The sequence below is a fragment of the Parambassis ranga genome, chromosome 1 (genome assembly GCF_900634625.1).
Source record: "Parambassis ranga chromosome 1, fParRan2.1, whole genome shotgun sequence".
Lineage (NCBI taxonomy): Eukaryota > Metazoa > Chordata > Actinopteri > Ambassidae > Parambassis > Parambassis ranga.
Genome location: NC_041022.1, coordinates 25,861,401 through 25,879,460, shown reverse-complemented (window position 1 = coordinate 25,879,460; position 18,060 = coordinate 25,861,401). Strand labels below are relative to the sequence as shown.

Here is an 18,060-nt window from a genome sequence, read left to right as displayed (position 1 = left end):
TTAAAAACTAGCTTTTTAAAAAGAAATTCCGCAACCTCACATATATTGTTTTATTGAATTTAGAACAGGGATCAATAACCATCATTGGATAGAGGAGGATAAGGTAAGAGAACGGAGGATTACAGATTATTAGCATACAGAATAGATATTACATTTGAAAATTTTAGCTGGCATAAGTTATGTTATTTGCAGCAGTGGAAATGTAGCAAGGTATTTTTCAAGTTTAGTAAATTAAAGAAAAAAAACATGTGACAGTATTAGAGCTGTGGAGTAGTATCCACCATTACACTGAATATACACAAAAATAAATATAGCATATTATAGTGAAAAAGTATAATAGAAGTAACATACATATGCCCTGTTCTTTTTTTATTTTGAAATGCAGCCATACCTTTATGTAATTAATGAAAGAACATTCTTCAGTTCAATATTAATGGACAAAAAGATTGTATTGATTCCATGCAATGTTGACAATAATACAAGGTACTACTTGTATGTGTGTATGTATGATCATGATCCTGCTGGTAGTATACCATAACATATGATATCATCCAGCTAGGCTTGAATTCCTGGGAGGCCAGACAGTATGGTTGACATCATCTTTTGGAATGCTGATGGAGCTGAAGCAAGGCCAAATGAAACGGAAAAGGTCGTTGTGGGCTATCCAGGTGGAGCAGCATTTGGTGGTATGCTGGGGCAAGGTCAATGGCATGGAGAAGAACAGCGCATTTTCTAGCATCCGTCCACCTATCTCCCGTAGCATCAATAACTAGCATGTAGTTCTCAAACATCTTCAACCATGTAGAGAAAGCAATAGCAGGTTCACCTGGGAACAGCATAAAAGGTGCAGGTAGAGACACGGAAACGTCTACCTCAGTCTACCGTGCTTTATACATCTGCTGCTCAATGTGGCAAAGACAAGGGAGCTGGTTGTGGACCTGAGGAGGACCAAGACACACGTGGCTCCAGTTTCCATCGGTGGGCAGAGTGTGGACATTGTGGAGGAATACAAATACCTGAGAGTAGTTTGGACAATAAACTTGACAGGACTAAAAACACTGAAGCCCTCTACAAGAAGGGCCAGAGCCTCTATTTTCTGAGGAGGCTCCGGTCCTTTAACATCTGTCGGACTATGCTGAGGATTTTTTTATGAGTCTGTGGTTGCCAGTGCCATTTTGTTTGCTGTTGTGTGATGGGGCAGCAGACTGAAAGCAGCGGACACAAACAGACTCAATAAACTGATCAGAAGATCCAGTGATGTGGTGGGGGTGGAGCTGGATTCCCTGACAGCAGTGTCAGACAGAAGGATGCTGTCTAAGCTGCAGGGGATCCTGGAGAACAGCTTCCATCCTCTCCACCATGTGCTGCTGAAGTGCAGGAGTACTTTCAGTGCTAGACAGACTAAATGCACCACTGAGCGCCACAGGAGGTCTTTCCTTCCTGTGGCCATCACACTGTACAACTCCTTCCTCTGAGACCAGACAATCTGATCTATAACACTGTCTTGTTAATTATATCCATATTGGATTTATTGTAGACAGGATTTTACTTCACACAGTATTAGTTGTATTATATGTGACTATCAGTTTTCACTTGCCTGGATTTAACTTGAATGTTTTTTTAATGTTTAGAATTTATTAATTATTATTATTAATTTATTAGGTTTTATTTTTATTCTACTCTTACTATTTTACCTTATTTTATATTTCTAACCTGTTTTTTGAGTATACATGGAGCACCTGGAATGCAAGCAATTTCCCCCTGGGATCAATAAAGTATTTCTGATTGTGATTCTTGTATTTAAGTCCTGTGTTTCCCTCTGTCAGTCTGTTTTGTTTATCCACCTCCCTGACGTCCTTTGTGTTTCCCGGCCTGTGGATTACAGTGTTTATAGATATATATACATATATATATACAGTGTTTTCTACAGTAGTAGAAACAGAATTGCACACATGAAGCATTAGAGCTATTCTTGATGACTCATCTAGAATGAACTCCAAGCTCAGCTGATCTCATTTTAGATAAGTTAAACTAAGCATGTGATTTTTAATTGGAAATGGTTTTGATGACACGTTCATCTGCACTCTGCTGCTGTTCGCCTAGTAACCTTTGTGGCTGTGGACAGAGGGTTTACCATAAAAGTAAGTTCAGCTCTTTCTCTATTCAATTTTGTAATATTTGCTTTCTCTTGATCTGCACACACTTAGTGTATCAAAGTATTTACATATTTTGACAACCTTAATGCATTCATTAATTTTTGCATTCATTTATTTTCTTTGTCACCTATAATTTTTTTTCATTTACCCAGTTCCATTTATCTGCTCTGATTCTTTTTAATTTTTTTCTGCCAGTGGCTGACTGGTTTAATGGCACAATGTTCGTTGAGCATCAGTGGGCAGAGGTGGAGAAATGGCTCCTTGTTGCTGTATTGGGATTGGAGATGGTCATGGGAATTGTGGGGAACGGTCTTGTTCTACTAGTCAAAGTCATGGTATGGTTCCTGTTTATATTGGTGTTAACTGTTATTTATGTGTTTTATGTGTCAGTTTTTCAATGTAATACATTAAACATATTAAATTTTGAAAAAAATGTGTAGATTTACAATGAAAATGACAATTCATACAATAACTTTAGAGTCTTTAGAATTTTCAAAATATTGTTTATAACCTGGCACAATTACCCCTGATCATTGGCTGTCTGAACTGGGTGAATGTGTGAATGTGAACTGAATTCTTACAAAAGAGCTGGATATTGTCAAAAGGCATGGTTACACCATTAAAGAGAACATGAAGAGTGATAACACAGACATACTGCTGTGATGGACAGATTTTGCACAAGGTATAGGTTTTAACTTTCAAATTGCTCACTGTTGTTTACTTATATCTTTATACCAAATTGCACAATCTTGTTTAGACTTATATTTATTCCTGCATTACAAATTCAACACTTTTGCTTCTGCACCTATGTTTATTTTTTATTATGCTGTAAATAATGTTTATACGGTTTCATTTTACCATTAGAGGGATATTTTTAGTATGCTTGAGTGCCTGTATTTTGCTGCTGCAATAGCGACATTTTTAAAAAGCTATTCTATTCTATTCTATTCTATTCTATTCTATTCTATTCTAGTCTCAGTGAGACAAAATATATCAGCGTGATGATCTATGATTAAGTCATTAACTAAGAGTGACTTAGAGTAGATGGATCGTATATTTCACAATCCCTTTGCAGTCTGTAGACATGAAGCACTCCTGTAGCTCAGGGATAGCATTGTTGGGCCATGTTCTTTCTTCACCGTGGGCAGAGCAGTCTTAATAATTGGGATATATCGGGGTAGAGCATGAATGAGATATGATCACTTGAGGCCAAGCCTATACTTTAAAAGTGTTACTCACATTGCTATACAACTGGTCCTGGTGGAATCCAGCTGGGTTTCTGTGAACATCTGCAGCAGTTGTCTATGTTCCATAGTCAGTTACAGAGAGAGTGTATTACTCTGGTTGTGGTGTGGCTTTCTGGGCAGGTGAGTTACGGTATTTGGGGCCTTAAATCATGCATAGAAATCATTCTGCTAGTCAGAGACAAAAACATCATTGTCACAGACCTGTTGGTGGGAGTAAGTAAGTCAGTAATGGCTTGGACTTGCCACAGATGTTTTGGATCCCGGTTTTCAACATTTACCAATAGAGTGTTGCTATTCTATCAGACACAGACACAGACCCTTCAGGGGTTGGCAACCTTTAGCATTAAAAGAGCCATTTGGGCCGGTTTCCCACTGAATAAAGCACACTCGGAGCCACAAACCCCTAACTACTAATCTACACCTATTTGACCACTAAATTGAAGGTAATATTAATCTATATATAGGCCTAATATAGATAGATATAGATAATATTTATCTGAACAAAAAATGCCAGTTTATATGTTATTTTGATTTCAGTGTACCGTCATTATTTTCCTCCATTCTGTAGGCTACAGTAGTCAACCTGAATATGAAACACGTTAGTTCAGGGTCCGATATAAAAATATGTATTTTCAGAATAACAGCTTGTTTAATTATTTCTTTCACCTCGTTAATGTGAGTTCTGCTCTGGAACTTCACTGCACAGCATATCATATCCATTTCAAGGCTGTAAGACGTCACTTTGATTTTCACAAAGGCTCTCATCTGTGAGGCTCAAGCGATGTTTACTTTTAATGTCGTTCATGATGGAAAAAACCAACTCGCACAAGTAGGCTATGAGGATCCAAAGATCGACAGGACTCCAAATGCATAGGCTACTTTTCCATGTTCATATAAGTGTTGGGAATGTCATTCCATGTAGGCTGTTGAACATGAGTTTGTCCGGTGTCACGGGTGCTGCGCACAGGACTGTAGCCTCAGGTAAATCCAGCTTACTGTCCAGGGAGTGAACATTACGTCAGTGAACATGAAGTATGGAAAGTGTTGAGCACTGACAGTCCCTGAATGCTGTCCCTCATCACTTTACACCCCTGTTACTTGACACCTCTGAGAATCAGAATTAGAATGACAATTCCTTTATTTATCCCCGAAGGGAAATTCTTTTTTGTTACAGACATGCGGATCCAACCAAGAATCAAAAATCAAACATGTCCCTGAGGTGTATATAAAGAAGGACATATTTACTACTGTATAAATCTTTACAGAGTTACATCCAACAATAGTAAGGAGCATGATATACAAGAATGTACAAGTATGAATGTACACTGAGAAATTCAAAAGAACAAAATGAAAGAAACTGCACGATGCATGTGTGCACTCTGTCTCATCCCAGTCTAAACGGGGTCTGAATTTTACAATGCAACACCTAACAGTCAAATCCAATTCTTTGACAGCAAAGACTTGGATTAAAAAAGGTGGATTGAGTGGGTTGAGTGCTGATGCGTGTGTGCAATAGCCAGATATTAAAATAGGTCTTATCTGGCTTAAAAGCAATCCGGATTCAATCCCATTCTAGCTGGTTTAACATTCCCCAGTCTGAACGAGGTCTAAGTGGATACACTCCAGCATACACTAGACTTGCTGATACACTCAGTCATCTCATGTGCTGCAGCAAAAACTGAGTGCAACACATGCACTAGAACAGCAATGTAACATGACATGTAAGACGTGCAGACGTGTTTTTGTTTTTCTGTAACATCACATTCATTCATTTTGGGCAGGTATTTGCTGTTATGTGAAGTTCAATAGGACCCAAAGGCAGACTCACAAAAACCAGAAATGTCAAACAAAAGCGAGCCTTCTTAAATGAAGCCAAGGAATCCTCAAAGGACAAGAATCTGAAAGGCAAAAAGCAAAACCATGGCTGATAACAAAGTACCAACAAAAGAGAAATAAATCCAAACCGAAACAAACTAGAGTGAAGAAAACTGAAATGCAGTACCAACAAACAAAGGGCACAGCACTTATATAAGGGAAAATAAGACATAGATAAGAACACTTAAGGCATGGTATGTAATTAAATAGGTGGGAAACACAAGAGGAAGTAAGTAAAACACACACAGATGCACTGGGGAAGCGAAATTTCAAAATAAGACAGGATGTAACAGGAAAGCATTTCACACATTTTGTCAACGTAGTTCTCATAGGAGACCCAAAGCCAAAAGGACATGCCAACATATTCCCTTCCTTTGATAAGGAATTCATTGAAGTAACTGTTGGTTAGACAGTTTACTTTTCATAGAGTGACATCAATTTATTAGGCCTGGGGCCGTGTTGAATTCAATTTGTTTAGATTGTATCCTTAATTCTTCGTCAAAGAAACTGGACAGATCATATTGGAGTAATGAATGCTGAAACGGCTAATATGAAAAAGTTTGGGAAAAAAATATATATTTGCTTGTCCTATCATACAGACAAGGAAAAGATATTTTCAATGTTGGCAGGTTGATTTTACAAATGTCTATTTGTTTCACATAAAACATGATCAATATATCTGTGGATGCTCTCATTCATCCAGGTCATAGTCATTTCCAAGAGTTTAAATCGAGGCAACTCTTTTTTGAAGAGGTTTCGCCACTCCCCCAAGTGGCTTCTTCAGTTCAGCTACTTTTCTGGTAGGGAATTTTAGTTTTATGTGTTCAGGACCTCTGTGGGTGGATCTTGCAGGAGCTCACATGACTGAGATCGTAGGTTAATGGCCAGTTAACGACCAGAAACTGTAGGATGAAGGGACAGGGTTGTGAACAGGTGAGACCTGTTGCCTCACTAGTTGACTAGTTGACTAGTTGACGGCCCATAATTAGAGTTTGAGTGGGAGTGAAGTCTGCTAGGTAGGGATGAAAGGACAGAGTTGTAAACAGGTGAGAGCTGATGCCTCAGCCCTCCCCCTCTGTTAAGAGAGGGTTTTTCCAATTTCACATAGATGGCTTCTTTGACTCCTCTTTCATACCATCTGTCCTCCCTGTCTAGGATTTGGACATTATTATCCTCAAAGAAATGAACACTGTCTTTGAGGTGGAGGTGAACTGCTGAGTCTTGTCTTAAGGAGGTGCGCTGTGCCATCCTTCTGTGTAGTGGTTGTTTGGTTTCACCAATATAGAGATCAGAGCATTCCTCACTGCACTGAACTGCATAGATTGCATTGCTCTGCCTGTCCCTGGGAGTTTTGTCCTTGGGGTGGACCAGTTTTTGTCTCAGTGTAGAACTGGGTTTAAAGTGTACTGGGATCTGATGTGCATTGAAAATGCTCCTGGGTTTCTCAGAAACTCCTGATATATATGGGATGTCAAGGTTTTTCCGGTGTGACTGGTCCTGTTCTGGTTGGGCTGTCTGCTGTTCTTTCCTTTTGCCAGCTTTCACCAGGGCCCAATTTGGGTAGCCACAAGTTCTGAGTGCTGTGTTTACTTGTTTTTGCTCCTTAGTTCTACCTTCTGTCTTCATGGGTATTGTTTGTGCCTGGTGTTGTAGGGTCCTGATGACCCCCAGCTTATGCTCCAGTGGGTGGTGTGAGTCAAAAAGTAGATATTGTCTGTGTGGGTTGGTTTCCTGTAGACCTCAATGCTTAGGCCCCTGTCTGCTTCAGTGTGAACAAGGCAGTCAATAAATGCCAGACAGTTTTCTCTGACATCCTCCCAAGTGAACTGGATGTTTTTTGTCCACTGCATTTATGTGTTTGGTGAAGTGCTCCACTTCACTAATTCGGATCTTCACCCATGTGTCATCCACATATCTGAACCAGTGGGATGGAGCTGTTCCTGGGAAGGAGCTCTAGCCTCCACCACTTCCATGTAAAGGTTGGCCACAATTGGGGATACAGGTGACCCCATGGCACAGCCAGGTTTTCGTCTGTAGAATTTTTCATTGTATTTGAAATATGTGGTGTTTAGGCAGATGTCCAGTAGATCACATATGTGGTCTGGTGTTAAGAGGGTTCTGTCTGCAAGTGTGTTGTCCCAGGCCAGCTGTTCTTTCACCAGTTCAATTGCATTTGTAGTGGGGATGCATGTGAAAAGTGAAGTTGCATCATAAGAGACCATGGTGTCCAAATCCTAGACAGGGAGGACAGTGAGCTCCTGCAAGATCCACTCACAGAGGTCCTGAACACATAAAACCCAGATTCCCTACCAGAAAAGTAGCAGAACTGAAGAAGCCACTTGGGGGAGTGGTGAAACGTCTTCAAAAAACAATCCTTGAGTCCAGTTGCCTCGATTTAAACTCTTGGAAATAACATGATCAATTCTTTTCACTGGCTAGAAATACATAAGATGAAATGTAATCCAATGCCGATAACTTACAGTTGGATGTACTTATTTTTTTCATGCTTGTGTCTTTCATTTCAGTGCAGGGGTCAGTTCTCCTGTCGTTACTGGTCTCCCTTCATAAGTCTCACCTTGTCAGATTTAGGTACAACTTACACAAACACCAACACCAGTGTAATATATGATATAGAACCTTGGAGTATCTGTATCTTAGGGATGTCACCAAACTAGAAATTTAGTAGCTGGTACCACCACCAGTAGATTTACAGTGGGTACGGAAAGTATACGCACCTCTTTTAATTTGTCACTCTTTGTCATATTGCAGCCATTTGCTAAAATCATTTGAGTTCATTTTTCCCTCATTAATGTACACACAACACCCCATATTGACAGAAAAACACAGAATTGTTGACATTTTTGCAGATTTATTTAAAAAGATAAACTGAAATATCACATGGTCTAGTATTCAGATATCACTGTTAAATATTCAGATACTATATTCATATACCCACTGTATATAAGTTTTGTTGGGCATGTTGTCAGCAACATTTTTACTTATATCACAGCTGGTTGTGAGTGTTTATACATGTACTTATTCCTTACTGCTTTGTGTTTTCTGTCAATTAAAAAAAACGTAACAAGAGGAATATATGTTTTGTTTCTGGTTAGTCCACATTGTCATTTTGTTTGATTCTATTATTTGTAACATATTCAACCCAGTATTCATAATTTCTGACAATGAACTACTGTGTTGTCAAGGCTGCTCTCTCCTCATCACTGCTGGCTCCATGCTGGCCATTCTGACAGGCGGACAGAGGTCACCATGGTGTGAGGCTGTTAGCCTGCTGAAGTTTACCTTCATCACTTCCTCTCTCGGAAGTATAGGTACTGCACACCTCTTTACACATGTTTAAATTTCACTTCCATTGTGATGTTCCTATATTGAGACTTGCATACAACCTAACAAATTTATTCCAGGGCTAACGTCTTTCTTTAGTTCAACCAACTGTTAAATTGCTAGTTTCCTTTTTAACCCAGAAGAGGGACCCGAAGGGGAATAAGTTCAAGAGTTTATTACAGAAAGCAGAGAAAAGGTTGAGCAAAAAGTGATGTTTCATTATGCAAAACTAGTCCAAACAAAAAGTAACCACAACAATTTTAATCCCTCACCATCCTGTGGTTCAAGATGGCTGACTGGCACACCGAGGACACACACTGACTGACTGACTGACTGAGTGGAAACACATATGAGGGGATACGGACAGCTCCTCAGGGAGCTATTTCAAAGGGATTACAATTTTTACAATTAAAGGGTCCAATGTTCAGGAGGAGGGCTACACAGCTGGACTTCCAAAGCCTACAGCAGCAGCGAAGCTTGAGTTCGGCAGGTGCTCACTCCAAGAAGTGTGACAGGAAGATGTTTGAAGAGAGAGAGAGAGAGCTTGGAGTTCTGGTTTGCCTGCTCTGCCTCTCTATTAGTCTACAGATGGAATCCAGAAGAGAGGCTGACAGAGACCCCCATGACTTGACAAAACGTTTTCCATACCTGGGAGATGAAGACAATGTCCAGTGGAATGCCATAGAGGCAGAAGACATCGGTAGTACGTAGGTTGGTCACTTGGGCAAAAGGAACCTTGAAGCTTGTTGAGCAGAGCAACAAAGTGGACAGCTAGGGATAAACAGTTCCCTTGTATATTTTTAAATGGAGGAACACCAGAAGTGTCATTTCAGGGAGGTCAGGGTGAGGTTGATCCCTGGGTGGCAGGCAAAATGAGCTAAATGAATTTACATGAGAACCTGTGAGCGAGTTGGAACATACAGTCTGTCAGGCTCAGTCTGTTCATGATGCCAATTGGATATTGGATCCACCTTTATTATTTTTCAGGGTCGATGCAAATCTTCCGTGCCTTGACAAGTGAAATTCACATTTTTCAGTCATGACAAATAAGTTATTATCGAGGAGCCTCTGAAGGACCTGCCTCACATACATCCTTTGAATTTCCCCTACGGGGGACTAATAAAGGATTATCTTATCTTATCCATTTTCTGTCAAATTTGTGGTGGCACCACAGCCAGACCATGTGACGAAGTGCTGTGTTTTTGATAACTTTTGCTTCCTAATGCCTTAAGAGTAACCAGACCAATTTTCAGCCCAAAATGCACTTCCTGTGCGTTTTACAGGATACCTTCAAGAGACTTTTTTGTCTAGAGGTGATACATATATGTACCAATTTTCCTGTCTGTAGGTCTAATGGGGACCTCATTCTAGGGGGTCCTGCCAAGCCACGTGGCCACACCCGAACGTGATGACAAGGTGCACAGAGGCTGATGTCATGATAAAGTATGAGGCAGAGAGGATAAATAAAAATTTTCACAGGGTCAAAAGTGTGATCAAAGACATAGGAGAATCATAATAATTCCTTGCATGTTTCCTGCTCGGGCCCTAAAAAATCACTTTGGGGGGGGGGGGGGGGGGGGGGGGGGGGGGGTCAGAGATGCCGTCAAGCTGAGGAAGGAGTCCTACTGGGCCTGGTTGGCTTGTGGGACTCCTGAAGCAGCTGATAGATATCGGCTGGCCAAGCATGCTGCAGCTAGAGCAGTAGCAGAGGCAAAAAGTCTGAGAAGTTTGGAGAGGTCATAGAAGAAAATCATTTGGCGCCTCAGGAAAGGGAAGCAGTACTCCACCAACACTGTTTACAGTGACGGAGCTTCTTATTGGCTGTAAAGTGCAGCTAGCATCTTGGAGATGGCAGTGAGGAAGAGGGGCACTGTTTGGAGTTATTTCACAGCGACAGACGTAGAAGAAGAAACTGCTACTTGTGAGGTGTGCAGGAAAGCGACGTCAATGTGGTGGCTACTCAACTAATTTACACAAACTTAAAGCAGAAAAGCCCAAAGACCTCGAGCTGCAGAGTGAACGGAGGGAGGAGGAAGAGGCAGATCCCCAAACAAGCTTTACTGCAAAAACACTCATGAATATCCAGGTAGATGATTTAAAGAAGTGAAAGTTTAGACTGAGTAATCTGCAGCATGAATTAATGGTGTCTTTCTATTATATAAATATAATTATTTAAGTTTATATGATGATGTGTATTTCAGTATGGTTAGTATAAGTATGCTTTGGTGATAACTGTTGAAAGATCTTTAGTCTTCAAATTAAGGCTACATACAGATAGGTTTTAGACTTTTATACACACAAGGAGCATCTCTGACATGATTGTGAAGTTATAATTTCAAACGTATACAGTTCTGCACTTTTGTTTGCTGTTTGATTTACTTCTTGTGTATTATTATTATTCTGCTAATCATGATCAACTACTTAAAGGCAAAAAAATAATTATTCTATGATCATGAAATTTCAAAGTAAAAGTATCGGTATTGGTAACGGTATCAGCGATACTGGCACTGTATTTACTTGGTATCGGATTGCCCACCTCTAACCTAAAGCGGCTAGGATGAGAATCAGCACCTCCAAATCTGAGGCCATGGTTCTCGACCAGAAAAAGATGGCTTGTCCTATCTGGATGGGAGGAGAGCTCCTGCCCCAAGTGGAGAAGATTGTGTATCTCGGGGTCTTGTTCAGGAGTGAGGGAAAAAATAGAGCAGGAGATTGGATTAGTGCAGCTTCCACAGTATGTGATTGCTACTGTCTGTTTTACCTTTAGTTTTATTCCCTGTGATGTCCTCGTGGTCTTCCCACTTTGCCTGTTTGTTCTATGGATTTCTTGTGTTCATGCATCATTTTGGTTTCAGTTAAGTCATTTAAGACTTTTAATTTGTACTCTGTTTTGGGTTTTTGGTGGCTTATTTAAAGCTCTTTTTGTTGGACTTTTGTGTGTCTGTATTTGGGTACTTCTTTTAAACTCACAAACCTCACTGTTATTATACAACATAATCTTATATCCAGTCATTTTGATTTTTTTTCTCTCTCTCCTACATGTAGCTATCCTCTGTGTGCAGCGGCTGATAGGTGTTGCATCCACCGGACATGCTCTTTTTGTTGTCATAGTGACAGCATGCTTGGCTTCTTGGGTAACAGGGCTAGTGTTCGGGTGCATTCCTGTTGTCTACAACTGGATCAGGTATGTAGCTTAAATTAGTGCACCACTGTTCATCCTGCTTTTGAGTATTATATTTTCTTTAATTTTCAGGTATGACCCAGCAGAGATGCTATGTGCTGTCTTCTGGGAGAGCAGCTACTCAGATATGTTGGTTTATATTCTCTGTGCGTTTTCCATCTGCATTTTCCTGCCCTTGCTTGTCATCTGTGGTAGCTCTTTACTGAGTGCTACCAGCTGCTCCTCCAATTTCAACAGGTAAGTGACAATGGAGGTTTTAGCATTTTTGCAAAAAATACTGTAAATTCACACTTCAAACAACCATTAAACCAGATTAAAAAAACACTTTACTTTAAGTATGTTTAGCAGTTTATTTTTCATATTACCTTATTGCACCCAACTTCCATTCAAAAGAACCATGGACTTATTGCCATAATTTTGCAGCTCAATGATAATTGCAGCTGCCAAAAACAGGTTTGTTTTGTTGTAGTTGGATACAGGCAGTGTTAATTTTGTTGCTGAATCATTTTCGTCATAGTTTTCGTTAACAACCTTTTTTGCTGACAAAAAATCAGACGATAACTAAATATAAACTAATGCACAATGCCAAAAACGAGGACAAAATGTATTGACACGTTTGTCAACGAATAAAAACAAGACGAAATTATTGATGGAGACGAGATCCAATCAGAGGAAATTTTGTTTGTGGAAGGGAGGAACGAATCAGAAAACAGCGGCAGAGAGCCAATCAGAAGTGATCTCTCTGCGTCGTAGGGACGTTATGCACACGTTTGACGTAACCCTGCGATGCTGGAAGAAGGCGTACTCATGAATGGTAACAGAAACGGGAGAAGAACAGACATACGGACACGTTTGTCAAGACAAACAAGACGGTGGTGGAAAGTAACTAAGTATTTGGACTTTGTTACTGTACTGTAATGTATTTTTTATTTATGAGTGGCGAAATGTCTTCATTGCCTCGATTTAAACTCTTCGGAATTAAAAGTAAGTACTTAAGACTTTGACTTAAGTAGGATTGTTGATGTGGCACTTCTACTTATACTTGAGTATATATTTTGCTGGGTAATTGTACTTGTCACTTACCAAACTTCACTGCTTCCTCCACCACTGACAACACAAAATATGATGACTAGTATTGTTATTATTATGTTTGGCTACAGTGCAGGATCATCAGTGAGAACTGGATAACTTAGAACTTTCCTCTGTTACCAAGTCAGGTGCTGGAGGAATAGAGGAAGGAGTGGAGGCTCTCAGGTGTTGGACTGCTGGCTGGGATGTCCTCTGTCCTCACAGGGCTCAGGCACAGGGACCATAATGATCAGCCTGAAAATTAATACTGTAAATAATCCAGTTTATTCATAATCTGGATTAAGTGTTAATTACCTTCTTCTGTAGAGTTTGTGCTGACTCCTCTCAATGTGAAGGAGCAGCGGCTCTACTCTGAGCTCCTCTCGAGTGACCGAGCTCCTCACCCTATATCTAAGGGAGCGCCCAGCCATCCTTCAAAGAAAGTTCAGAAAGCTTTTGGCCGCTTGTATTCGTGATCTCATTCTTTCGGTCACTACCCAAACCTCATGACCATAGGTGAGGGTAAGAACGTAGATTGACTGGTAAATCAAAAGCTTTGCCTTTTGGCTCAGGTCCTTCTTCACCATGACAGACCGCTACAGAGACCGCATTACTGCAGAAGCTGCACTGTTCCGCCCGTCAATCTCCTGCTCCGTTTTTCCCTCACTCGTGAATGAGACCCCAAGATGCAAGAACTGCTCCACTTGGGGCAGGAGTTCTCCTCCCACCCAGAGAGGACATGCCATCTTTTTCCGGTCGAGGACCATGGCCTCAGACTTGGAGGTGCTGATTCGCATCCTAGCCGCTTCACACTGCAAACTGTCCCAGTGCACACTGGAGGTCCCAGTTCAATGAAGCCAACAGGGAATTATCTGCAAAAAGCAGAGATGAGATCCTGTGGTTGCCAAACCAGACCCCCTCCGGCTCCTTGCTGCGCATTGAAATTCTGTCTGACTGCCAGAGTCCAACATGCACCGGGAAAAGGTCTGACTTACTGCTGGCAATGTGAACCAAACTCTTGACGTCACAGTCCTTTGTTGGTTTTTCTTCATAAGGGGTTTTTTGGACCGCTCTTGGTCTGACCCATCACCCAGGACCTGTTTGTCTTGGGAGACCCTGCTGGCTTAATGCCCCCGACAACATAGCTCCTGGGATCACCTCGGCACTCAAACCCCTCCACCACGATAAGGTGGCAGTCCATGAAGGGTTATAACTTCTTCTCGACTAATATTCTTTCAATCCTAATACTCTGCAGAATTCATTTACTATACAGTGTCTAAAGTTTTTTCCTTGCTTGAACCTCCTTCAAATGTCCCTCTTCACTACAACTCATGCGTAATACAACAATACAAATGATAAAATGTTATGTAATCCCCAACAATTACTATGCTATAATAAGCACACAAAAATTCTCTGAAAACCAGTCTCCCTCCCATTTGTTTCCACTTTGTCTCAGTGATGAAGAAGCAGATCTCTCTGAGGTAGCTCCTCTGTTGGTGGCCTTCTACATGATCTGCTATACTCCCTTTGTTGTGTCTGAGGTACATAAAAATATGTGATTGTAACTAAACTCATTTCTAAGGTTAAAGAGGTATATGCTGCACTTATGTTCTGTTTCTTCCTCACCAATAAAGCTGATCCTGCTGGGTAAGATGGACTTGTCACCAGCACCTGCCTGGTTAAGGACACTATCCTCGGTTATGTCATACCTGGACTGTAGTTTGAACCCTCTTATTTACTGCACCCATCAGAATTTCCGGGAGGCAGGACTAGCCCTACTGTGGACCAGAAGCAAAACAGACTCAGAGCTTGTGCTCACTGCTATCAGAAAACATGAACTGTAAGGTGGTGTCTGTATTTAAATTTAACACTCTAACCACACCATCATCATCATCATCAAATCATGCATTTGTTTCTTTGTTAAATGTCACACTTACCATTGTTAAATGTTATTACAGTTATCTATTTTGTTTGTTTGTTTGATTTTTGATTTTTTGTCTTTGTTTCTGTGTTTGAATTCTCCATCTACTGTAAAGTGTCAAATAAAGTTTTATCAGAACTGATCAATGTGTTATTGCTGTTAACCTTGTTAAGCTATCCCATCAAAAAAACTTGAATTGTACATTTTGGACCAAGTAACGCTTAAATATTTCCTCTTCTGATAAATTAGGTAAAGTTATAAGGAATTTATACTAATGTAAGGTGTTGCATTGCAAAAAGTGTTCCACACTATAGGGGTTTGTCAAATGTCACATGACTGGACAGCTAACAGCAGTAACAAGTCACAGTGATAGCCTATCAGCTAAACTTGTTAGTGATCTTTATTGTTTGCATTTTAGTGGTTTCTGATAGCCCCACATTAGTTAGAATAGGGAAATGTTATATTCAAAGCCATTAAAGTACCAGAAATTGGACAATGCTGACTGTGTTTTTTTTGCTGTGCGCCGCAATGGATGAAAGCTAGGAGTTTCCCTTAGTAGTGAAATTTTAAGAAAACTCTTAGAATTATGAATTTTCCCTTATAATTAGGGCCCGAGCACCGAACGGTGCAAGAGCCCTATTGAAACCTTAGGAATTATTATTAGGGCCCGAGCACCGAACAGTGCAAGAGCCCTATTGAAACCCTTAGGGTTATTAGGGCCCGCCATGTTGGCAGCGTCACGTCTGCCAAAATTCCAAATATCGACAAAGAGGGGGAGCACGAGCGGGGTTTAGGGGGGCGGGCAATCGTGGAAGCAGGAAACTCATGCTGTGATACATTAACTGTCTGTCACTCAAGCGGCAACGCCCATAATTAGGCGTGCGAGACATGCTGAGCCTGTTATTCTGAACAGATTGATATGCTAATGAGCTGATACACTCATAGCACCACCTACTGGCAGTATGAATTGTGTTTAGGCTGATAATCCATTATATTATTTGAATAGTATTTGAACTCCTCCTAGGGAAATACTCTGAAATACCTGAGATTTTGTCACATGGTTCTAAAGACATAGCTGAGCAAGTTATCAAAAACGCAGATCGATGTTACACAGTGTGGGTGGGGCAACACCACAAAGGTGACCCTTTGCCACTATAGAGAAAGCTGCTGTGTTTCTTGATTTATTAATCCTACCTGCCTCTTACTCTGTCATGACATCGGCCCCTGTGCACCTTTTCATATCACCTCATCGTCATATGTGGGCGTGGCCACATGGCTCAGCAGCACCCCCTGGAATGAGAACTGCTTCCCCGTTTGACCTACAGACACGAAAATCGGTACACATATGTATCACCTCTAGACGAGAAAAAAAGTCTCTTGGAGGTATCCTCTAAAATGCACAGGAAGTCCGCCATTTTGAAAACTCCCCGCACTTTTACAAACTCCTCCTAGGGAATTTGTCAGGCTGAAAATTGGTCTGGTTACTCTTAAAGGATCAGGGACCAAAAGTTATCAAAAACGCAGCAGTTCGTCATACGGTCTGGTCACTGCTGCCCTGCACACTGATGTTCTTTCTTTCTTACAGTGCATTTTTCTCTCCAAATGAATTTGCTTATTTACTTATGTTTACTTCCACTTTTCATTTTTTAAACAAGTGTGCCACTAATTCGGGATGGTGTTGTAGCTACTTATACAACAAATTGAGTAATTCAATTTGTTTTGTCTTTGTTTGTGTGTGTCTGACTTTCAGATGCTGTGAGAAGAAACCCTGCCTGCGCTGCTGCCACAGACGCAGACATCACTGCAGCGCTGGTTTTACTGGGCTGGAGATAGGGAGAGATAGAGAGGGATAGGGAGGGAGGGAGGGAGGAAAGAAAGGATGTTTTCTTTCTTTCCTTTTTTTAAAAAAAAGAATAAGTAAAAAAGATATATGTTTATTGATTATTAATGTTATATGTTTATTACTATTAATAATAAAAAATGATTTTTTTTCTACAAATAGACACCATAGCCTATAATTTCACAATATAACTTCATGAGCATAGAGTGCTAAGATATAATGAACATGAATAAATAAATAAATGAATAAATGTTTTGCATAGTTATGGTTTCATTCTGGGTAACTTTTGGCTAATCTTTGGCTGAATGGGATTTTGGAAGTTTTGGGGGGCTGTTATGGCTATGTTTTGGAGTTCCAACGTGGGTTTTGGGCAGGTTTAGGGTTGATTTTGGCATTCCTATTTTGGGCCAAAATGGGGTCATGTGCCATGCCAAAACTTTACCAAAATGGCAAGCCAGTTTTGACCCAAATGTGGGCCACATGTTGTGTTCGGTGCGGAAATTGGACCCAAATGCAGACCAAAGTAGCGTTTAAACAAAGGTGAGTTTTAATGAAGCCAGAAACACAGTCCAGGGTACGAGAAAGACCAAACTAAACTACGACTGAGCAACTAAAAATACAAGCAATACAACAAACCCGGGGAGAAGAAGTCCATGGCATGGGGAGTGACAAACACAATGATCTGACGAAGACAAAGGGAAGCACAAGGCTTAAATAAGGAGGGTGAAACACAGGTGAACACAATCAGGGGGGAGCTAATAATCAGGGGCTGAGGAACAGAAGGAGAGAGGGAAGGACTGAGGAGGAGCAGAGAAGGAGGAGGGAGGAACAGAAGGAGAGAGGGAAGGACTGAGGAAGAGCAGAGAAAGAGGAACCAAATCTCAAAAATACTAATAAATAACAAAAGGGATAAACAATATGAATACAAAACCAGGAACAAACACAGGATCATAACACCATAATTATTTTGCTATCTGGGTAAACAGAGTGATAAAGACTTAGTCATGAAGGTAAACACATTCTCGGATGCTTATTTTCACATAATGTGTAACATTTGTTTGAAATGTTAGAAGATCAGCTTCCCTTGTCTCAGAGAATTCCCCACTGATGTAAATATATAACCTAACCTATGGATTGTTTAGCAGCTGCAAAGATTAAAGAGACAGCTCAGTCTCTTTCTCTCAGACACTCAGTTTAGAGGTGAAAACGCTACAAAATGCTGAGTATGTGGCTGAGGCTGTTGGCATGTAACATTGAACACTCAGCTTCATAGGCGTCGCTACCATTATATCAGAGGGGGACGTGTCCCCCCCACATTTTAAAACGGCCCGTTTGGACCCCCCCCACATTTAGTGAGTAGGAAACTCCACCTAACGCTGTTTCGATTGCTCGTGAAAAACTCCGTTCCAGTTGGATCATAAGAGAATACC

The 18,060-nt window shown here is 40.7% G+C and overlaps 1 protein-coding gene across 1 annotated transcript; it reads left to right on the top strand.

The window, feature by feature from the left end:
• The first annotated feature begins 635 nt into the window (after positions 1-635).
• On the top strand, positions 636-14,713 carry LOC114436266 (galanin receptor type 1). The gene is made up of 8 exons (XM_028406452.1): positions 636-756; positions 2,352-2,491; positions 7,804-7,867; positions 8,482-8,607; positions 11,666-11,804; positions 11,874-12,038; positions 14,326-14,410; positions 14,504-14,713. The coding sequence occupies exons 1-8, from the start codon at positions 636-638 to the stop codon at positions 14,711-14,713; spliced, it is 1,050 nt and encodes a 349-aa protein (XP_028262253.1).
• The last annotated feature ends 3,347 nt before the right edge of the window (positions 14,714-18,060 follow it).